The sequence below is a fragment of the Panthera uncia genome, chromosome E1 (genome assembly GCF_023721935.1).
Source record: "Panthera uncia isolate 11264 chromosome E1, Puncia_PCG_1.0, whole genome shotgun sequence".
Classification (NCBI taxonomy): domain Eukaryota; kingdom Metazoa; phylum Chordata; class Mammalia; order Carnivora; family Felidae; genus Panthera; species Panthera uncia.
Window position 1 is genome coordinate 44,275,858 of NC_064814.1, and position 23,317 is coordinate 44,299,174.

The following is a 23,317-nucleotide window of genomic DNA, read 5'->3' on the forward strand; positions in this document are numbered from 1 at the left end:
CTGGTCTCTGGTAAACGCCACAGAACACAAAGGCACAATAGAGATGAGCTCAGAGGGTTATGACAGGTAAGGGGAGAAGAGAATCCTCACCAGAAAAGCCCCTCCCAGGTAGGGAAGTAAGTGCCCTTGAAGAGTGTGTGTTCCAGAATGCCTTCCACACCGCCCAGGGCCTGGATCATGTCTGTACGGTAGTTGTTCAGGTTCCAGAGCTTCCCATCATGCCGCTGGTGTGTCCACCAGAAAGGGTTCTGCTTCAAGACCTAGATGGCAAAGCAAGCACCATCAAGCTTCTGGGAGCCTACTGCCCCAGCCAGATTCCTGGCACAGCCGTGGGTTCCTCTAATGCAGGGGAAATCTCTGTACTATCCCCTCCATGTACCTGGTACTGCTTAAAGTCAGTTCGAACACGCCAGCCTTTATCATACGCCAACGTGTGCCGGTCCTTCTGGAAAAGGGTGTTGATTCGAGGAATGCCACGATCCCATGAATCCTCTAGATCTTCTAAGGTCAGTCGTCTGTCAAAAAAACACTGAAGTCAAATATGTGCTCACACAAAGTTTATTTAGCATTCCTTCCTGGCCAAGGACCGATGGGTCAGATGTAGAACCTACTTCCCTGGTCTCCATTAAAATACAGCACGCTCTGTTCCTGACCTCCACGCAAGGCTGCACACCCCTGACAGGACTGCTATGCCTTCCTGGATGTGTACCTGTTCTGAGCAATGGCCTCTTGTCTCTTCAGTGCATACTCAGCCCAGACCCTCTGAGAATCAATGAACTCGCTCTCCCATGGTTGTATGTAGCGGTACAAGTTGGGAATCAGCTGGTCTTCTTCATGGCTCATTCCTGAACGAAAGTGTGTGATACCTACATCTGTCTGCTTGGACCACCTGTTTGGGGGCACAACCAAGATTAGAGAAAAAAATAAAACCTAAAAGTAAAGAAACATCCCCTTCCCTCAGGATCTAGAAGGTTTTCAAGCAAGTCCTACCTGAGGTCAGACTGGGGGATGAGTACATGGCCCATTGAGAGCATGCCAAGTCCACCCAACTCCTTAGGGGTATAGAACACAACAGGAGGGAAACGACTCGGCATCTTGGAATTGAGGCCAATCTTGATACGTGTCTGGATCTTGTTCTCACACTTCACTAGCAAGTCCAGGAGCTCCTGGGTGTTCACTACAGCTTCCCGAAAATATGTCATGAGGCCAATAAGAGCAGTGTTCCACTTATTCACAATCTGAAAACAGTGGGGAGAAGGTAAATTATAGGTGAGCCATGGGAGGGGACAAGTGGTGGGGACTACTTGGTCCAGCTGATTACACTCTCCTAGTTCTCAAGGAAGACTTGAGCTCAGTGTCATTAGGGAAGTATACACAAGTCAAAACCACTGTGAGAATCTGTTTAACACCCACAGGAATGGCTACAGAACAATGACAACTGTTAGCAAGAATGTGAAGAAAATGGAACACTCCTCTACTATTGCTGGTGGGAATGTGTACTGGTGCAATCACTTTGAAAAACAACCTGGTAGCTTAAAAGGTTAAACAGAATTACTGTGTGATCCAGTAATTCTACTCTTGAGTATATAACCAAGAGAAATGAAAACATTCATCTGCACAAAAATCTGTACCAAATGTTCATGAAAACATTATTCGTAACAGCCAAAAAGTAGAAAAAACTCAAATGTCCACCAACTGACAAAGATAAACAAAATACGGTATATCCATATAACAGAATATTATTCACCTGTGAAAAGGATTCTTCAAGTATTAATACATGCCACAATGTAGATGAATCTTGAAAACATGTTAGGTGAAAGAAACCAGACCAAAAAAGGTCACATATTGTACAATTCCACTTGTATGAAATATCCAGAACAGGCAAATCCATATAGACAGAAAGTACACTCATGCTTGCCAGGAGCTGAATGGTGGGGAGCAATGGGGAGCAAATGACTGCTAATGGATACAGGGTTTCTTTCTGGGGTAATGAAAATATTCTAGAATTAGACAGTGGGGACAGGTGCACAATTTTATGAATATACCAAAAACCAAAGAATTGTACATTTCATTATTTTAATTTTTATTAAAAAAATTTTTAACGTTTATTTATTTTTGAGAGAGAGGGTGTGTGAACAAGAGAGGGCCACAAAGCAAAGAGGGAGACAGAGGATCTGAAGCAGACTTCGTCCTGTGAGCACAAAGCCCAACGTGGGGCTCAAACTCATGAACTTTGAGATCCTGACCTGAGCCGAAGTCAAGAGTCAGACGCTTAACCGACTGAGCCACCAGGTGTCCCGGAACTGTACTTTTTTTTTTTTTTTACAATGTGAATTTCATCTCAATAAAAAAATCAACTAAGGCAATATAAACACTCAAGAGCAAATATAGTAAGTAATCCTGGGGTGGGTGGGGGAGAAAAAGGGATGAGAAAAACTACTAAAAATTAATAGAGGGAATAAAAACTAACGGGGCCACAGAAATTGCCTTCTACTATAAACAACTAGAAAACTGAACAAAAGATATAAAACAGTATCTTCAGACAACTGACAAATAGACAACATAGGCCTAAGGGCCATGACCCTTGAGGAAAAGGAAACAAATGAAGTAAACTCCACGACTGTCCCCCACAACTTACTGCCGAGTTTCTAAGCTGCAGCATACACATAGAGGAGTAACAGAAACAGGGCCCAATAGTCTCGCTCAATTGAAGAGATCAAGATTAGAATTCAGGAGGCCAAGGCAGCTACAATTTGTGGGGCAGAGGTACTGGAGAGAAGCAAGGTCTCCAAAAGAGATTTCTGGAGATCCATGAAGGGATTCCCCATGATTTTGGATGAGTACCAATGTGTATGGAGTAAAACTCCAAGAACACCCGAGATCAGAAAGCTGAGCAAGTCCCACGGGTCATATAAGGTTGGCAGCAGTTTGTGTTCCCACCAGCCAACTAGAGAGAACCTGTAATACATGGGAATTGGGTAGAGTCCCCAGAAGGTTATCAACCCAGCAGCAGAGGTTCATTAGCCCCAGAACAAAGGGTGCTATAGAGTTGCCATAACTACACTTAAAAGCAAGCCTTAAAAGGACCAAACTAACCCACAAGTTACTGAACTGCACACCAGAACACAACTCAATACTCTTTAACAAAACATAACAAAACCTAGAAATAATGTAAAATTCAAAATTTCTAGCATGTAATAAAAATGATCATTCATGCAAAAAGAATGAATTATCCATAACCAGAAGAAAAATCAATCAATAGAAACAGACCTAGCAATAACACAGGTGATGAAATTAGTAACCAAGGACTATAAAACAGCATTTAAAAAATCTTATAATTACACTGGAGTATATAAAGGAAAATATGAACATAATAAGGAGAGAAGATACTAAACACCTCGATGGAACTTTCCAGAGATGAAAATTATAATATCTGAAATTAAAAAAATACACTGATGGAATGACTCTGTAAAACTGCAAAAGAAAACAATGATTTACATTAACAGAAATTAGACAAAATAAACACTTTCCCAGACAGACAAAAGCAGAATGCCTTCACTGCCAATAGATCATTACTATAAGAAACGTTAAAGGAAATTCTTTAAGCACCATGAAAACAACACCAGATGGAAATCTGGATCTACATCAAGTAACAGAGAATACTAGAAAAAGTATGTGAGTAAAATGTAAAAGATATTTTTGCTCATTTTGTAGTTTCTGTAAAAAAATAAAGTCTGTTTAGAACAAAATTAGCAACAAAGTAATGTATTTATAATACAGGTAAAGTTAAAACATATGACCAAAATACTACAAAGAATGAAGGGAAAATGGAAGTGTAATGTGTGGTTCTTACACTATATGTAAAGTGATCTTAGAAGACTAATGGTGACAGTAGACCATGGTAAGTCAGTGATGTACAGAGCAACCAATTAAAAAAAAAAGAAAAAGTGTAGGGGCGCCTGGCTGGCTCAGTCATTACAGCATGCAACCCCTGGTCTCGGGGTTGTAAGTTTGAGCTTCATGTTGGGTGTAGAGATTCCTTAAAAATAAATCTTAAAAAAAAAAAAATGTAGTTACTAAGCAAAGAGTGAAATAAACAAGCCCACTCAGGGTGCCTGGCTGGCTCAGCTGGTGGAGCATGAAGCATGCCACTCTTGACCTTAGGGTTAGGAGTTCAAGCCCTACGTTGGGTGTAGAGATTACTTAAGAAAAACAAAATCTGGGGTGCCTGGGTGGCTCAGTCAGTTGGGCATCCGACTGCGGCTCACGTCACGATCTCACGTTTGTGAGTTCGAGCCCCACGTCAGGCTCTGTGCTGATAGGTTGGAGCCTGGAGCATGCTTCAGGTTCTGTGTATCCCTCTCTCTCTGCCCTTCCCCCGCTTGTACTCTCTCTCTCTCAAAAATGAATAAATGTAAAAAATATGTATTTTTTTTTAAATAAAAAAAAGCTTAAAGATGAAAAAAGACACCCATGCAAACACAAAGTCTGAGTAGCACTACTATCAGACAAAGTAGACTTTAGGACAGAAAATATTACCATGAATTAAGAAGAACATTTCATAATGATAAGAAAGTCAATTAAGAAGATATAATAATTCTTGGGGCACCTGGATGGCTCCGTCAGTTAAGCATCCAACTCTTGGTTTTGGCTCAGGTCATCATCTCATGGTTTGTGGGTTTGAGCCCAACATTGGGCTCTGCGCTGACAGTGTGGAGACAGCTTGGGATTCTCTCTCTCCCCCTCTTCCCCCCCACCCCCACCAAAATGTTTGAAGAATGTTAAAAAAAATATGTATATGTATATATGTTAACCCTAAATACATTTCATACCTAATTACAGAGCTTCTAAACTGTTTATATAAAGTAAAAACAGGTGGATGTTGAAGCAGAAAACTCAAAAATAATCATGAACACTACATATTCCTTTCAGGGGTATCAACAGAGTTGCTTGTATGTACAGAAGTATCTATGTGTTTCCACTGTAAGGCCCAATTCTGATTTCAGCTGTCTCTTTAGGTACATGACAACACTCCATCTGGCACACTCCCCTGGTCATCATTTGTATGCAGGTTCAATGTTCCTTGGACAAAAGGTCTGTCAGTTTGCATTTTGATATCAATGCAATGGCTCCCCTCTCCCCTAAGCCTAATATCTTAGATGAATTCCTTGTTGGTTTTCCATCTGCAAGCCAATACATTTTGCCCACCTTTCAATTATGTTCAACAAAACGTCCTGATCATTTGCCTTTTTATACAATTACAACCTATGTGAGTAATTTTGTTCTAAGTATTTTAAGAATTCCAGATTTCTGAACTTCAGAAATTCTTCATGCTCAAAAAATATACAATTTTCTTGAAAAATATCACGTGGCTTTATGCTAAAAGTTTGGATGTCTCTAATAAAGTTAACTGTGTCTCTGAATAACCCCTTCCACAAACAAAACAAAAAAACTCCAACCACAAAAAAAATGGACCTGAAAGAGGAAATAAATAAATCCGCAATTATAGTTGGAGATTTCCAAGACTCTTCTCTCAGTAATTGACAGTAGACAAAAAAGTCATTACAAATATACAAAGACTTGAACAACACAATCATTCAACCTACTGGACCTAACTAACATTTATAAAACACTCTACCCAAAAGCAGAATACAGATTCTTTTCAAGTTCACAACCATAAAACAAGTATTAAGACATCTGGAAAAATGAAGACCATAAAAAGTATGTTTTCTGACTATAACAATTACTAGCAACTAATAACAAAAATATCTGGAAAGCCCTCAAATATTTTAAAATTAAACAGCATACTATTTTTTTTTTTAAGTTTTTAATGTTTGTTTATTTTTGAGAGAGAGACAGAGCACAAGCAGGGGGAAGGGCAGAGGGAGAGGGAGACAGAATCTGAAGGAAGCTCCAGGCTCTGAGCTGTCAGCACAGAGCCCCACACGGGGTTCAAAACCACAAACCACAAGATCATGACCTGAGCTCAAGACAGACACTTAACTAACTGAGCCACCCAGGCACCCCTCAACAGCATACTTCTAAATAACATATGGGTAAAATAAAAACTCTCAAGGGAAATTAGAAAATATTTTTAACTGAATGAAAATAACCCAACTTAATCAAAATTTGAGGGATGCAGCTTGAAGTAGTACTAAGAGGGAAATTTACAGCAGTGAATGCTTATATTTAAAAAGATCCCAAATTGATCTAACTTTTTACCTTAAACCAGAAAACTTTAAAGCAAATTACACCCAACAAAAGGAAAAATACTATAAGAGCATTTTGAAAACAAACAGAACAGAGAAAAATCAATGAAACCAAAGCTGGTTCTTTAAGATTAAAAAAAAAAAAAAAAAAGGCAAACTACAAAATACCAAATGATATAATCAAGATTTTAAGGTAAGGACTATGTTTTCTAGACAATTACTGAAGTGCAAGATCACACTGGCTGAAGTAACCATGGAAATTAGTCTTGAGCAAATAGCCGTCTTCAGATAGGCAAGATAAAAGGGACTTTCTAGAGTTAGGTAACAGCGTGAACCAAATCACAAAAGCTACACTGAGCATCTAGCTTGTACTCAAGATGAACCAACGAAGACAACAGACGAACAGAAAGGAAGGCCATGGGCCAGAATGGGCTGGATCTGGGAGTAAAGTCAAACAGACTTGAGTAGGACAACTGTGAGGCTCAGTAAGCTCTTCGACTGTAATTGGCTCTAGGAACTGCCAGCTGCATGGTTTTTATCACAAAACACACCAGTTGTATTCTGCAGTTACCAGTGCTTTATTCCTGGAGGGGAGTAAGTCTGAATTCCCAAGAAGTACCACAGTCCTTTACGAATAACAGGAGTATTCTACATTCCTTTACAATAGCAGGTCCCTGGGCGGCTCAGTCGGTTAAGCATCCAACTCTTGATTTCAGCTCAGGTAATAATCTCACAGTTTGTGAGCTGGAGCCTCATGTCACACTCCACACTTGGGAGCTTGGAATTCAATCTCCGCCCCCCAATCCCTGTTCTCTTTCTCTCTCAAAATCAGTAAATAAAACATAAAAAACAAACAAAAAAGCCTTAAAAAAAAAAAAAAAAAAAAAAAAAAGAATAGCCAGAGTTGCTGGGGATTCAGGGAGGCAGGAAAGAAAATGCATCAGTGACTACATGTGCTAGGTACCAAGGTTAAGAACTTTACACTCATTATGCCTTTAAGTCTTCATAAAAGAAACAAATTCAACTTCTACAACTTGCTCAACACACCTCATGACCCGAAACGAATGTGGAAAAATAAAAACTGATGTTAGGACAACAGGATTCTAGATATTTTCTAGGTCTTGTTAGTATTTTTACGGTAGCAAAAACACTCTGTATGTTTTAATAATCGATTATGTCATTATACATTTATCCAAACCCACAGAATATATATCACCAAGATGGAACCCGAAAGTATACTATGGCTTTTGGATGATCATGATGCGTTAGTGTAGGTTTATTCTTGGTAAAAAACATACCACTCTGGTGCGTGATGTTAATAGGGGAAGCTTGCATGTACGGGGACAGGGAGTTCATGAAAAGTCTGTCCCTCCCTCTCAATTTCACTATAAAACTAAAATTGTTTTAGTTTAAAAAAATTTTTTTAATTTAACATTTATTTATTTTTGAGAGAGACAGAGGCATGGAGAGAGGGAGACATAGATTCTGAAGCAGGCTCCAGGCTCCGAGCTGTCAGCACAGAGCCCAACATGGGGCTCAAACTCATGAATCGTGAGATCATGACCCGAGTCGAAGTCAGACACTTTACTGACTGAGCCACCCAGGTGCCCTTTTTTGAATTGTTTTAAAAAATTAAGTCTCAAAATAAATAATGTGAAATAGAAGTCAGAACGAAACTCAAAAAAAAAGAACAGAGAAATACATCTCCTGCCAGGCAAAGATGTTCTCTTGAGGTCTTTGCCTCAGGCTTTAGACTTCAAGTCATCCGGACATGGTGAAAGGGACACCTTGGTGAGGCAAACAGGGCCTGCCGTGTTGGGAAGGCAGTGAAAGAGGCAGGAAGGCAGCAGTAAGGCCCTTCGGAACCTGAAGCTAAGTAGGCTGCACCTTGTAAGTCAGACTATCTATGCCCATCTCTGTTTTCCCGGTTATGCCTGGCCCTTATGAAAGCCCTGCTTAAATGTTCTAGCCTTATTTTCTAGCTCCCACTGGGACCGAAGAGAAGGGTCCCTGCCTGCACGCTTGGGCTAGTGTGCTGCACACACCCGAAAGCAAGGATGGTGAGAGCACCTAAAGTGGCAGTGGTGGCAATGACTGCAAGAGTCCAATTTTAGAGGACAAGAACAGGGCCACAAGGTCCAGCCACCTCTCACCCTAATGGATACTTCCTTTCTATTATCAACCTTGGAAGTGTTACAAGAACTATTTTACCTTAACACACCTCAGGAAACAAATTCCAATATTCTACTACCTGATCAAAACCCGGATCCCTCTACTTGATGAGAGCAAACATTTACTGAACAATTTACTGAATAATTTAACTTATTACATTTGCTATTTCATTCTCACAATAAGCCCTCAAAGCTAGGCAATACATCAGTATTCCTGTTTTTTGTTTTTTCTTTCACATTTATTTATTTTTGAGAGACAGAGCACAAGGCGGGGAGGAGCAGAGATAGAAGGAGACACAGAATCCAAAGCAGGGTCCAGGCTCTAAACTATCAGCACAGAGCCTGATGCGGGGCTCAAACCCACAAACTGTGAGATCATGGCCTGAGCTGAAGTCGGACGCTTAACTGACTGAGCCACCCAGGTGCCCCAGTATTCTTGGTTTAATTTACTTTTTTGAAATGTTATTTAAACCCAAGTTAACATATAGTATAATAATGGTTTCAGGACAATTTAGTGATTCACCACTTACACAGAACACCCAGTGCCCACCCCCATTTAGCACATCTCCCCACCCAACACCCCTCCAAAATTCTCAGTTTGTTCTCTGTTTTTTAGAGTCTCTTATGGTTTGCCTCCCATTTTTTTTAAAAAGTGTATTTACTTACGTAATCTCTACACCCAACATGGGACTCAAACTCACAACCCCGAGATCAAGAATTCCATGTTCTACCGAGCCAGCCAGGCACCCCATCATTGGTATCCCCATTCTATAGAGAGAACTGAGGCCCAAAGTGGGTGACTTATCCAAGATCTCAACTAGTCATGTGACAGAGCTATGATCTGAACTCCAATCTGACTTCTAACCACTATAGTAAATCGCCTCCCTAATCTGACATTACTCAGGCTCTCACCTCTCACACATCTACTCCCTTGATCCCTACAACTCAAGACCACTGGCCTCTTCTAGTCTCTTCCTACTCACTCCCCGCTACCCCCAATAATCCAGGATCCCAATAGGGGCCAGCACTCTTGATTCTCCTGCATTCAATCCCTTACCACTCCACAAGAGTCCTACAGCAAAACCCCAAAACCTGAACTACCAATAGAATATATCCACTTTGCCCATCCTGTCACTGAGTAGCTGAGTGCTTCTGGGAAGAACTCACACTCACAGCTGTCTTCTATTTTCTTGAAACCCACCTGGAGCACACAGTTTCTTCAAAAACTGTATCACACCCTCACCACTGTGACCAACCCAGGCAAAGCTGAAAAATTCAGTATTTGTTATAACTTCCCACTCAACCTTACATTCACATATATCCAGACCTCTTTTCTTTTAGGTTTAGAGGAGGGTTCCCTCTGCTTCCCCTTTACTCTGCCCCCACTCAACTCTGGGGAACGCTGCCCATCACTTACTACACTGGTCTACTACACCCTGAACTGCTCCTGGCTCCTTCTTAATCAGAACATTCTTCACTCAACACCATTTAAAAATACTGCCTTGACCTATATCTCCCTCTAGGTGGCATCTCATGCCCTTCCTCTTTTTCTAGCTCTGGCAATTTGACGGTCCTTGCTGTCTCCACTCCCCCACTTCCCATAAAGCCTCACCCACTGCAATCTGGCTTCTATCCCCACTATTTCTGAAACAGCTCTTGCTAAGGTCACCAATGACGTCCTGACTGCCAAATCCAATGGATACTTTTCAGGCCTTATCTAACTGAAAGACTCTTAGGCAACTGACACTGTTAAATGCCCGCCCCAATTCCTGACATCCTTGGCTCCCATGACCCAGCACTCTCCCAGTCTGGCCATGCTGTTGCTCAGTGTATCCTATGGTTCCAAACCTGTCCCTCTGCTCTTCTCATTCCTTACCCTGTGAAATCTTGCTCGCTCTTGAGTTTTAAACCACCTCCTAAACCACCAGACTCCTAAACCTACATCTTCAACCCAGATATCTTCTCCAAGCTTCAGACTGCAAAATATCTCCACTTGGACATCCTACAGGAGCCTCGAAGTTATCCCTGACTGCTCTCATCTTCTCACTTCATTTCTCTCTCTGAAGCTTCAAGCTCAAAGTATTTTACAGCAAATCTAAGAGATTATCAATTTAATAGGCATCACTAGGGTGGAAAAAACACACACGTGTGTGTGTATACATTTGTATATATACATACATATACATATATACACACACATACACACACACTCATCTTGGAATTGAAAACAGAGGATATAAGAAGTGCCTGCCAAACAGCTCCATCTGGATATTCTTAGGAACCTCAAACTTTTTACATCCTGAACGAAATCCATTTATCTTCCCTCCTAAACCTGCTCTTCTTCCTGTACTCTTCCAGTTGGCAGTGCCGATATCCACCTAGTCAGCCATGCCAAAAACTGAGTGTTATTTTCCTTTCCCTCTGGCGTCCCACCAAAATGAGGCTGCTGATTTCACCTGCTAACTACTTCTCAGATCTACTCCTGTCTCCTCACTGCTCTCATCTCTATCATCAGGACTTCAGCAGAAATCCCCAAACTTGATCTCCCACCGAATTTCTCTAAACCCATCTTCCCCACAGCTACAAGAGTGAAGGACCTAACACAGAAAGCTGGGAAAATCATTCCCATGCTTAAGAACCTCATAGGATTCTTTAAACACCTGGAAGGCTCAGTTGGTTAAGCATCTGACTCTTGATTTTGGCTCAAGTCATGATCTCACAGTTCATGAGATCGAGCCCCACATCAGGCTCTGTGCTGACAGCACAGAACCACTTGATATTCTCTCCCCCCCTCTCTCTCAGCCCCTCTCCCGCTCACACGGGTGCAAGTGCTCTCTTTCAAAATAAATAAACATTAAAAAAAAAAAAAAAAAAAACCCTCACAGAATTCTTAACAAGCCATGCAATCCCCTCCATGATCTGGCTCTTGATCTGTCTCGCCCCCATCTCCTAACAGTCCCTACTCCATAACTATACTCCAGTAAACCCTGAATTTGCACAGCTCCACACATTTCATGCTAGTTACCTCTCCATACCTAAGGCTGAAGGAAGGCCCTCCCTCATCTACCTCATCACACATTACTTCTTTCAGGAAGACTCTCCTCTCCTTCTCCCAGACTGGGCTAGTCATTAACTTGAGTGTTCTCACAGATTCCCAAATAACACCATAGCTTTATAAACACTACATCCTAGTATAGTTCTCTTGTCTATGGATCTTGTCTCTCCAACTAGGTAGGTGAGCTCGAAGGTACATGCAGTGTGCACAGAGCCTTGAACGCAGTAGTTATCAATAAACACCAATGGAATGAATGAGTTACGGAATTCTTGTTACCTGACCCTTAGAGAGACCTGAAAAGGTAAACTCTCCCCTTGTACTATACTCAAAATGTGTAAGAAATTTTAAGAAATACTAAAGGGCTCATGGTTGACCTAGCCAGAAGAGCATGCGACTCTTGATCTCAAGGTGAACAGTCTGAGCCCCAAGTTGGGTATAGAGACTACTTACATAAAACATAAAAACTAAGATACAGAAATGTATCCTTAAAAGCGCTGTTTGGAGCACAGCCTAGTAAGAACCTGAATTTCTCTTTTTGGCATTATTGATGTTCTTGAGAGCATCAGCCAAGACATTATGTGCACCTTTACGACACCATGGAAAGACAGCAGGAAGAACAAGGTGACGTTGTAAACCTCGCAGAAGCTTAGGTATGCACTGTTAACAAATCTCCAGATTATTTTTTCTTAACTCCAGCTGCCTTCAGGTGGGTGTCTGGAAGCAACTGAAGGGGAAAATGAATACTAGTTATACTTGCTTTTTAACATACACAGTTACTGGTTAAAAAATGAGCTATATGAATAGACAATAAGCCCCCTGGGAAGATGTAAAAAACGTCAAGTTTTGTCCCAATTAAAGAATCCCACTTCTACTCTTACCTTAACTCAGTCATCACACGGACAATCCCTACAGGGTATTCTCAGAAAGGAACTGAGTTGATTTGACACTCTAAGGTTCTATATCATAAAGCATAGAAACTGGTACACTGAGCCAAGCTGGGAAAAAAGGAGAGCAAACCAAGGGAAGAGTTCAAAAGGATAGGAGATGGATAGAGGACGTGAAGGAGGTTGGGGCTGACTGACTTATATACCTTGGTGAAGGTGGTGGAGCCAGAGGCCATCAGAATCTGACGCACGCGGTTGTGGAAACGCTGCATTGACTCATCATCCACTCGCAGGAAACACTGAGCTGTCCGCTCTTTAGTAACCTAAATCACAAGGTCGAGGTTAATTTGTCTCTGATACTGTTACGGGAGCAAGGACCAACTCTTGACACCACAACCCCTCACTAAGCCCTACCACCCAACAAAGTTCAAATGACTGATAACGAAAAGGTGTGATGTTCCTCACCCTATGTATCCCGAAGGTACGGGGGTGAAAATGCTACTTCTAGCCCCTTTCCGGACTGTACCTCATTCTGTAGGTTCCAGACCCCATCCTTGTGAGTGAACTCCTCATAGCTGGTGCGGCATTTAGGCAGGATGCGGCACTCAAAGCCACACATGTTGAACAGCAGGTTGGGGTTGTCCTTACTGTACACAGATACGAAGCTGTTCTCCCACTGAACTGTAGTCACTGATCGTGGCAGACGGTTCTTGATGTCCCAGAACACTGCCCGACCCCTGCTCACAGGGAACATATGGTCACATTAGTTTCCTGGAACTTGAAGGAATTTCCCTCAGAAGGCCAGACTGACAATATCCTAACAGAGTACACTCCTCCCACACAGGACACAAAGTCATAAATTCCCTGTTTTCTGGGTCCCTCAGACCAATGTCCTTCCAGCTTCCACAGCCCCCAACTTAAACTCACAAGTTGACATCATGCTTCATGAGGCGCATGCGGGCATCTCGGGGCCAGCACTTCTTGTTATTATAGCCAACGATATTTTCATTGTTGGGATCAGGATGCTCTGTCAGGTAACGCTGGATCAGGTCCCGAGCCTCATCTGCTGTGAACCTATACCAGCAAGATGCGTGGCTGAGACCCAAATAAACTGGAACCTCATGAGACCTACAGCTTTGTAGAGCCCACCTCCAACCCCCACCCTACTCACGGGACTTCATTCCATTTTAGAGCCCCGATCCAGCAGCAGGAACCTTAGTTCCTCAACTAAGGAACAAAAGCTGTGTCCAGAGGCTGGGCACACGTCTTGATGCCCTGCAAAGATAAGACTCCAGGCAAGGTCCTCACCTGAAGAAAATATGTATGCGATCAATGTATCTGCAGAAGAGACGGATGGGGTGGGCAGCCTCGGTGGCTATATCCTGGAAACTGAGAAAGTCATTTGGCATCTGAGGGGGCCCAGCCATCTCACTGGCCCGATGTAATCCCAACACAAGCAAATCCATCACCAGGCCATAGTACTGCACAATGAATGAGGCAAACTGCAGGCCTCTGATGATCCCGTAAGAATTTGTATGGTTCATGTCCTAGAAAGAAAAGATTTACAAACTCTTGGCAATTCTTAACCCAAGGCCATGTCTGAAGCCTCTCTGGGGGCTTATCCTCTTTTGTCCTCCCTTCAGCAAATCCTACCTCAGGGACCCAGACACACCCCTTCCCCAATTCCTTGCTACCCTGCCCCTAAGACATACCTTATAGTTGATGACCACGTTGTTCTTGGCAGTCATGTAGTCGGCTATGTTGTGGTCTACGATGAGTCGCAGCAGCCTATTAAGCAGGGTCAAGTCGATCTTTTCATACATCTTCTCAAAGCGCGATTCCAGCATGACATTGCACTCACCCTCACTTGTCTCCCACACATCCTGCAGATTATTGATGCCTGAGAAGTAGTCAAGACAGGTGTCCAGCAGGTTAGAAATTCCCATCCCGTGGTAGCTACCACAGTCCATAACCTCATCACACTGCCCTCCATTCCCACGTGTGGACTGATAGGAGTGCCAGCGGTGCTCAGTTTCACGTCAATACTATTTCCTTGGCACTACGCAGCAAGAGTCAGCTACACTGCCTGGATGAGAACTTTAATGCAGAACTTAATTCACCTCAAATCAACCCAACTCACCTCAATTCCCAAGGGCAAACCCAGAAAAACTTTACCTTGGCACCACTTGTAAACAAGCAGAGGGGGTGGTTCTGTGTCAGCAGGCTTGATCCACGGTGGGAAAAGGCGGCGCTTGTCAGCTTCATACCACAGGTACTGGTCCAGGTAGGCGTCAGTGATCTTCTCCAGTGGCTCCACATCATAAACCGGCACCAAGTGGCTATAGAGATCCATGAACTCAATGCCCACCTGCAGAACAGGGAAGCTGGCTTACACGGATCCACCAATCACTTACTACTACTCTTGGTAGCGACCCACTACTCTTGGTGCCATGAACGAATAGCAATAGACAACCTGGGGGGGGGGTGGGAAGCATCTTACTCACTTCTTTAAAGGCTCTCTGAGTGAGGAGGTGACGTTTGATGCGGGACAATGCCTCATGGGGGTTGTCATAGGCTTGCTCGATCAGACCTAGCTCCTCCCTCTGAGACTGGTTTAACCGAGACTTCACACTGATAAGGAAACAGGAAAGATGAATGGAAAAACCAAGAAGGAAACCAAAACCAGAAACCACGGAAGCTAAACCTTCTTTCTTTGGACTGTGACAATGATGCTGTCCTTCCCGCTCTCACCTTCCCAAAGGAATCCACTCTCTACTCTTTACCTGTACGCTTCTTTGAGCCGCTCCAAGGCCAAGATGAGCAACTTGGTATCATGCTTGTAGGAGAGTGGGGGGAACGGGATGGGTGAGAACCTCCGGCTCTCCAGCCAGTGCACAGTGGTGGTATACACTGCCACCGCCTCCTCTGCTGTGATGTACGGCCCATCCTGCAAAGGAGACATGATAATTAGCCCCCCAGTGTAGCCTAATCCCCACAGGACAAGGCATAGTCCCAATTCTGCGGTCTATTCTCCTGCCCACTCCCCACGCCCAGCCCAGCCTAAGCTGCCCAACCTTCAGGTAGTTGTGCTGCCGCTCCTGTTCTGCCTTCAGGTAGAGCCGAGTGAGGCGGCCCAGGTTCTTTTTGCAAACAGTCTTGTCCACAGTGGCTCCACGGCGGATCCGTTCTCGGTTGTAGTGGGCAGTGTTAGTCCACCAATCAGCCTTGGCCTTCACATATCGAAGGATCATATTCTCTATGGGTGTTGGCAGCCCAGGTACCTGAAAGTGCAAAAGGCACAGTGAGAAAGTGACAGGAGCCACATAGCTCCCAAAGGGAGTCTGAGAATGATAATCTTTTTTTTTTTTTTTTAACATTTATTTATTTTTGAGACAGAAAGAGTGTGAGCGGGCGAGGGGCAAAGAGAAGGGAAGACACAGAAACTGAAGCAGGCTCCAGGCTCTGAGCTGTCAGCACAGAGCCTGAGGCAGGACTTGAACACACAGACTGTGAGATCATGACCTAAGCTGATGTCAGACACTCAACCAACTAAGCAACCCAGGCACCGCCCCCCCCAAAGTTTTTTTTTTTTCTTTTAAGAGAGAGAAAGAGACAGACAGACAGAGAGTGGAAGAGGGAGACAGAGAAGCCCAATGCAGGGCTCCATCCCACAACCCTGGTTCATGACTGGAGCTGAAATCAAAAGTCGGATGCTCAATCGAGCTCACCAGGTGTCCCCGGGAGCGGTAACCCTAACCCTAAGAAAATGACGTTCCTGCCTTCTCAGAGTTGGGGTGACAACCCACCTTCCAGGGAATGTTGGCCTTCCAGCAGCGCCAGGCTTCACTGAGGTGCTGCAGGATCGTCCGGGCCTTGTTCTGTTTAATTCCCTCAGGCATCATGTCCAGAATGTCATGCATCACAGCTGCCCGAAGCTCAAGGTCAAAATGTGACTCCACTCGCTGCTTTGTTACAGTCTTTGCCACCCCCTTAGAGTGTCGGCCTAGAAGTGAATTGATTAAAGGCAAGATTCATTGCTCTCAGTGAGTCTCTACCATCATGTCCCCTCATTAACCATGGGTACACTGAAATCAACAAGTATAAACAAAGTGTCCACACACCCAGCACATGCAAAAAAGACAAGCTACCTCAGATAGTCACAACAATGCTTCTGAGGAATTTCCATCCTACAAATCCAAGATAGCCTCAAGGCCCCGGAGAGAAGCCCAAGAAACACAGTGCCAAGTCAGAATCACTGAAGAGCGGGACTTAGAGGCAATCCAGCAGGAAGGGATTCTCAGTCTCAAACAAGGGGAGGGGACAGAATGGGAACATATGATCTACCCTTGAAGGGATTTAAAAAAAAAAAAAAAAAAAAATGTTGGACACAGAGAAAACCACTCACCTTCAAACTGTCGGGCCAGGAGGTTGCCTAGCCACCGCTCCAACAAAGGGGTGATGCCACGCATGAAAAACAGCCAGACCCGCCAGCCTGCAGCCCAGAAGCCACAGCCAGGGCCCTTCCCTACAGGGCCCTGTGGCCCCAAGCAGAAATCAAGAAAGTAAGTTAGCAATTCTTTTAGAGAGCAATTGAAAACTGGGCACAGGTAGGGTCATGGGAAACATATCAAAGACAATAAAAGGAAAAGAAGCAAAACTCCTGGACTTCAACATCTAAAATAGAATAGGTGAGAAATTCTAAGGTACAAACCAGTAACTGAAATTCCCTATTTAAAGGTGGACTTTTAGGGGAAGTGTTAAAGTACACACAGTGAGGGCAAGTAAGGACATACTTAAGGCCTCTCTCCAAACAGGTCCCTGGAAAAAGCCCTGACTAGACATAAAAATTAAAATGGATCGGAGAAAGTAAGTGCGTGAGGGCAGGGTCCCACCGTGTTGAAGCGGTAATAGATGAGATGTTTCAGGTCCTTGCACATGCGAATCTGCCGCATCAGCTTGTACTTGTAGCGGTACATGCCCGTCAGCTGCCCCACATGGGCAAAGATATACTGCAACCCATCTGCCAGCTGCAACACAATTACCCCATCAGGCTTTAAGCTAGAGTCAGTTCCATGATGAGATCAGGCTTCACTGAGCTTCCCCCCTGGGGCAGGGATCAAGGATACCTAGCCTCACCTGGAAGGCATCCACATTGCCCAAACGATACTGCACATGACTGTCTACCACCAGCTTAGTTAAACGCAGAACTTCTCGACAGAGATGGAAAGCATTCCCAAAACGAGATTTCTTTCTTTCCTGGAGAAGATACCAAAAATAGAAAAAACATTAATTAGCAATGGTCCAAACTAGATGTACTCCTTCCCCAGAGGACAGAGCAAAACGAGTAACATCCCTCAAACCCAGAAGACCCTTAAGGTGAAATGCAGACACCTTGGTGGTGAGGGTCTTGACAGGCTTAAGATTGAAGTTGTAATCCAGGTGCAGATAGTTGAGGTTTTTACGGTGAATGAGAAGGTTGAGCATGTTGTAGCCCTGGCGGCAAACCTGTAGCCCCACCTCCACCCAGTCCAGCTTCGTGGACTGAAAGAATTTGGTGGCTTTGAAGGAACGGAACAGGTATCTGGGGTGGGAATAAGAGGGAGAGTGAGAGTTAGCTCCTGATTATGTTTGGAACAAAAGAAGTCTGAGCAATGACCCTCAGGCACCTTACCTCTTCTTTTGGGCTTTAGGGGGCCGGTGCTTCAGGGCATTCAGCACATAGTACTTAAGCAGTTTCTGGTAGGAGACTCTCACTTTCACAGGCTGCCCAGCAGGACAATGCTCTCGATACCTGGGAAAACAAGCCAAGCAGAGTTAGCCCATCTCTCCTTCCAGTCCCTCTGGTAAAGGCTGCAATCCCACCCAGTTGTAGTGTTCTCTCCAATACATCCATTACCATCTCCCCAGATAGAAACCTTACCAGTTCTTGACAAGGGGGATATCCAGGGCCCGGCGGGTGCGACCGGAGCGTAGGTTGAAGGGCCGTGGGGCCCAGAGGAGGGCAATGCCATTGGCTGTATTGTCTGTGTAGAGGGGTGTGTCCTTCAGGAAGGGCTCCACAAACTCTGGGAGCTCAAACTCCTCATCATCATCAGGCAACGGTTCCTGGCTCTGAAACGAGAATGCCCAAGGGTTCAGCTCCCACTGAACTTGGAAGAGAATTGGGATGAGAAGAAAACTCTCTGGGGCCAAGCACAGTGGCTACATCTGCCATGGAAACTAGGCTGCCAGACAAGAAAAGCCCTAAAGAGCCAGGGCAAAGGGGGCCAAGGGAGCAGAGAACAAGCCAGGGCCAATCAGGAAAGCAAGCATCACTCCTCACACCCCAAATGGCTCATCACCAAGGGCCTCCCAAGGAGCCCCAGTACCTTACACAATGCAATCACCTCCTGCCCAAGCTCCAAAACCTGAGCTGGGGGAAGGAGGTCTGTTAACACTATGGAACATGGGTAAACATCAAAAACATTATTTCAAGTATAAAAGGTCAATCACAAAAGATCACATACTGGAAGATTCCATTTATATGAAATCTCCAAAATAGGCAAATCTACAGAAAGATTAGTAGTTGCCTAGGCAAGGGAGGTTCAACAGAAATAGAGTGACTACTAATGGTGCAGGGATTTCTGGGATGATGAAAATGTCCTAAAATTGTCTGTACAGATGGCTGAACTACTCAGAATACACTAAAAACCACTGAATTGTACACTTTAAATAGGTGAGTTACATGGTATGTGAACTCTATCTTAATAAAAGGATTCCAAAAAAAGCCATAATGCAAACGGACCAGAAGAGACTATACAGAAAGCCCCAATCACAGAAACACAAATTAAACACCAATAACTTGGTTTGAGCCAAGTGCCAAAGTGTCAAATCAGCTTCAAGCTCAAGGGGAACACTAAAGCAGATGACAAACATGTCTCCCTCTAGCTGATTTCCATCTAGTAACACTTAAGCCACAGTCATGAAATTTCTCTTGCAAGAACTAAGGTCAAATGTTCCCTCTTCTCACCTTGACAGAGTGCCTATGAGAAATTGGGTTGATTAAAGGATCAAAGTAGAAAGCTGGCAGATCAGGATCTTCAGTTTTGATGAACACAACGTTAGGAGTATGGTACCTAAAATGGAAGAACAATCAGCTCAAGTTCTCCTGACTCTCCAGCCTTCTCTTTTCCCCAACATGTATTCTAGCTCTCACCAGGTGAGGTGGACATGGTGTGGAAGATTGTTGTACAGATACGGGAAAGCAATCTTGTATTCAGTGCGGATAGGCTGCCGGATGATGATCTTGTTAATATCATTGAATTCATTCCAGTCTTCATCCCTAGGGTACAAAATCAAGGATGAGCAGACCAGCTGGGGAATTTGGAAACTACAAACGTTTCTCAAGGATCAAGATTAGATCTTATTCAACCCAAAGTGCCTAAAATCCCCACTCTCTTCAACTTACTGGAGGTTGATGTCTCGAACAAGAGGTTCAAATTTGGGGCCTCCAGGAATGGCCATATTGAGTGCCTTGGAGGTAAAGAAGGCCTTCAAATCAAACAGATAGAAATAGTTGTCATCTACTAAGTCTGTCAGGAGCTGATTGGCCAGGCGATAGAGAGTGGACATCATGGGCAGTGTGAACTGCCAGCGCTGGTAAGTGGAGCCATTCACATACCTAGGAAAAAAAGGCCTCTGTCAGTTAGGTATACCAGCTAGCCAAGCCATTCTACCTATTGCTCTCCCAGGACTCCTGGAATTCCAAAACTCTCACAGGAGCAGTAACTTAACCATCACTCACTTCCGGCTGTCCCTCAGTGGCTGGTGGTCATAGAACCAATCCAATACAGGGGCATCCTCTTCAGGGTCCAGCTCTAGCTGAATGGCCTCCAGTGGCTCGACATCTAGGATGTTGTCAGCATAATCCAAAGGTGGCTCTTCATCATCAAAAGGGGGGAAACGCATCCTCTTGAAATGCCTCCTGTCTCTTTTTTCACGGCGCATCATAATCCACATTGACCTACAAGCCAAAAATGTCATACTATGGTTTCTGTTCACTGTCCCCAAACCACCCTCCCCCCATTCCAGCCCTTCTTACCCCCACTGGGAGATGTAGACAGGCTCAATGACCCAGGGAATCTCATTGACAAAAGAAATGGCTCCAGTGATGTGGTACAGCACAGGCACATCTCGAATCTGCTCCCAAGGCATAGGCATGTTCTCCAGGAGTTTCAGGACTGCATGGGGCATATACTTTAGGGCACTGCAACATTAGGGAGAAAGACGATTGCAAGTGACAAGGTGTTCTGCTACCTGTGCCATGCAGAGAAGCCACATGCTATCAGAGTACAGCATTCCACAGAAAAGCCTGCCTTACAGTCCAAACTCCCAAACTTAGCACACAGGCCTTCCTTGACCAGGAGCCCTGCCTCCTCCTCTCCAATTGTGCCACTCTTCCTCTTAAACTTCACAGTCCTACAGTATTGGGTTTCTTTTCCTCTAGAGATAGTTTTCGGGCTGTCACACATTCTACGTTCTCTGTACCTTCCCATAAATAATAATAAGAGGCGCCTGAGTGGCTCAGTTGAGCGTCCAACTCTTGATTTCACCTCAGATCATGATCCTAGGGTCACTGGATTGAGCCCCATGTCAGGCTCTGTGCTGAGATTCTCTCTCTCTACCCCTTTCCCCCGCTTGCAGTCTATTGCTCCCAAATTAAAAACATAAATAAAAGAAACCAATATTAAATAAAATTATTCATCTTAAAAAAATAATAAAATATTTGTCGTACTTTATTGTAACCATCTGTCTCATATCGGCCATGCCACTAGACTAGAAGATCCAGAAAGGCCATTACTTCCTATTCACTGCTCTATCCCTAGCACACTTCTCAAAAAATACTTTTTATAGATAAACAGAACATATGGCCCTCTTTTTTTTAGATGGCCACCTTAGACCATTAAGTGGCTAACATTTTTGTGTCCAAATAGAAAGGAGATTTGCTAAGGCACTTATACCTGTAATTACTCAGCTTGGGAGCAGAGAAAAACAAAAGTATAGAGGTTTCAGGAGTTAAATATCCTGAACCTCAGGATTCTGGTCACTGAGGAGTTACTAACAATAAGAAAGCAGTGTCCTGTTCTGGGTTTCAACCCCTTCAAATATAGGGACATCTTAACATAGCTTCAACAGGACGAATTAGAGGCAGATCAAGAAAAGAAATCAGGGCAATCAAGGGAATAACTGCAAGAGGCGCCTGGGTGGCTCAGTTGGTTAAGCGTCCGACTTCGGCTCAGGTCATGATCTCGCGGTCTGTGGGTTCGAGCCCCGCGTCTCAGAGCCTGGAGCCTGTTTCAGATTCTGTGTCTCCCTCTTTCTCTGACCCTCCCCTGTTCATGCTCTCTCTCTCTGTCTCAAAAATAAATAAATGTTAAAAAAAATTTTTTTTAAGAGAATAACTGCAAGATCTGAAAATTATCACAGAATCCTAGTTTTCTCCCTTTGCTTATAACCACCAAGATGGGCTGTCATTGAGGATTCCTGTCCCCAAATGAGAGCTGCTATCCAGGACTACAACCTATGGGACAGGAACAAAGGAGAGGGGCCAAACTGTAAATGACATAATTCCAAGAGGTTCCTTACCCCAAGTAGACCCTTTTGTCATGGCGGAACTTCCTGTTGGTCATGTCTCCATGGTCTCGAATGATCTTCCTAACGTGTTCTGGGGGCATGTCTTCCTTCTGAGCATCCACAAATCCAAACTTCCGCTTTTCTGCATAGCGCTTGGCCTGTAATTGCTGCCATTTTCGGGCTACAAAGACAACTCAGTTTAAAGACCTACACACCCTCAGCCTAATCATCCCCACCTCTTGCCCCAGGGTAAGCTCCTGTCAGGATGTATGAAGAAGGGGCAGGCATACAGTAGATGCACTCCTTGCCAATTCTCTTACCTCACTCTGCTTTATTTTTTCCTTTATCTCCTTCATCACATTTATGACTGTCTGACATTCCTGTTACACATGTTTAAGTTTTTTATTGTCTACCTCACTCATTGCAACTTAACCCTTATCAGAGTAGGGCTTTTTTTTTTTTTTCATTGCAATTGTATCCCCATTGGATCAGTGCCTGCAAATAACAGATACCTTTAACTACCCTATTAGATTAAAAAACAAATGGGGTTATAAGTGAGCTGACACCTCATGCCGAGTTAACAAAACGGGGAAAAGAAGCAAACCCGCTGCGCGCACGCGCACACCCGCCCTAAGCCTCCCGGCCCGCAGGCGCCGTTCCCGCACGCGTTCTTCACCTTTCTCCTGCAGCTTCTCCTCCGACATGTAGTCTGGCAACGGGGCTAGAGGGCCGGGCACCGGGTTACCCGGCCCTCGGTAAGGAAATACTCCGGCCATTCCCGGAGGATCTGGGGGGGGCAAAGAAAGAAAAACTGTATCGAGCAATAGGGCCCGGGCCCAGCAGGAACGCGTCAACACCCCCGACCTGCAGTTCCTCCTTGCTCAGAGTATGCCCAGCCCGGCCCAGCCCAACCCTCAGGCCTTTCAGCCCGACCCCCTCACACCTCCCGCAACACAGCCCTTAAAACCCGCCACGAACCCCCAAAGGCCCCCACACAGGTAGCCGCTTTCTTCGCAACACAATGGCGGCAAGCCTACGTCCGCTGTGCGTTCCCAACGCCGGGAAGTACGCAACTCTCGTTCAGCAGTCGACCCAATAGGCGCCCAAGTGCCCAGACGGATTAGAGAGCTCACCAATTAGAGTTGCACATAGGACAAGAGGGGGCGGTCCATAGGCGGAAATATTAAAACGCAAGAGGGTGGGGTCGGGTAGGCGCAAGCCCCGCCTCCCTCCTTTTTCGGGCTGCTTTTGGGACCTGGGGTATACGGATCTAGACTTTAATCTGCTATTGGGGTCCATCAGACTACGACAGACCTTAGTTTTGAAAAATAAATTTGTAACAATCTGCACGTTATACTGTGTCTAGTTTCATAAATGTAGGTTTGA

At 44.4% G+C, this 23,317-nt stretch overlaps 1 protein-coding gene across 1 annotated transcript in view; it reads right to left on the bottom strand.

Moving 5' to 3' along the window:
• Positions 1-23,016, bottom strand: part of PRPF8 (pre-mRNA processing factor 8) — a 31,586-nt gene extending 8,570 nt beyond the window's left edge. Inside the window, exons 1-28 of the mRNA XM_049636746.1 lie at positions 22,910-23,016; positions 22,608-22,718; positions 21,944-22,112; positions 20,400-20,564; positions 20,103-20,321; positions 19,767-19,979; positions 19,515-19,640; positions 19,329-19,434; positions 18,240-18,430; positions 17,991-18,110; positions 17,711-17,900; positions 17,456-17,575; positions 17,212-17,346; positions 16,725-16,854; positions 16,126-16,322; positions 15,394-15,600; positions 15,103-15,266; positions 14,824-14,950; positions 14,495-14,687; positions 14,032-14,219; positions 13,628-13,866; positions 13,247-13,393; positions 12,846-13,056; positions 12,526-12,642; positions 991-1,238; positions 710-889; positions 380-515; positions 91-260 (exon numbers count right to left, since the gene is read on the bottom strand). Of these exons, the coding sequence (XP_049492703.1) occupies positions 91-260; positions 380-515; positions 710-889; positions 991-1,238; positions 12,526-12,642; positions 12,846-13,056; positions 13,247-13,393; positions 13,628-13,866; positions 14,032-14,219; positions 14,495-14,687; positions 14,824-14,950; positions 15,103-15,266; positions 15,394-15,600; positions 16,126-16,322; positions 16,725-16,854; positions 17,212-17,346; positions 17,456-17,575; positions 17,711-17,900; positions 17,991-18,110; positions 18,240-18,430; positions 19,329-19,434; positions 19,515-19,640; positions 19,767-19,979; positions 20,103-20,321; positions 20,400-20,564; positions 21,944-22,112; positions 22,608-22,707 (4,508 nt within the window). The 5' untranslated portion in view covers positions 22,708-22,718; positions 22,910-23,016. The remainder of the gene's footprint in view (positions 1-90; positions 261-379; positions 516-709; positions 890-990; positions 1,239-12,525; positions 12,643-12,845; positions 13,057-13,246; positions 13,394-13,627; positions 13,867-14,031; positions 14,220-14,494; positions 14,688-14,823; positions 14,951-15,102; positions 15,267-15,393; positions 15,601-16,125; positions 16,323-16,724; positions 16,855-17,211; positions 17,347-17,455; positions 17,576-17,710; positions 17,901-17,990; positions 18,111-18,239; positions 18,431-19,328; positions 19,435-19,514; positions 19,641-19,766; positions 19,980-20,102; positions 20,322-20,399; positions 20,565-21,943; positions 22,113-22,607; positions 22,719-22,909) is intronic.
• Between the last annotated feature and the right edge of the window lie 301 nt (positions 23,017-23,317).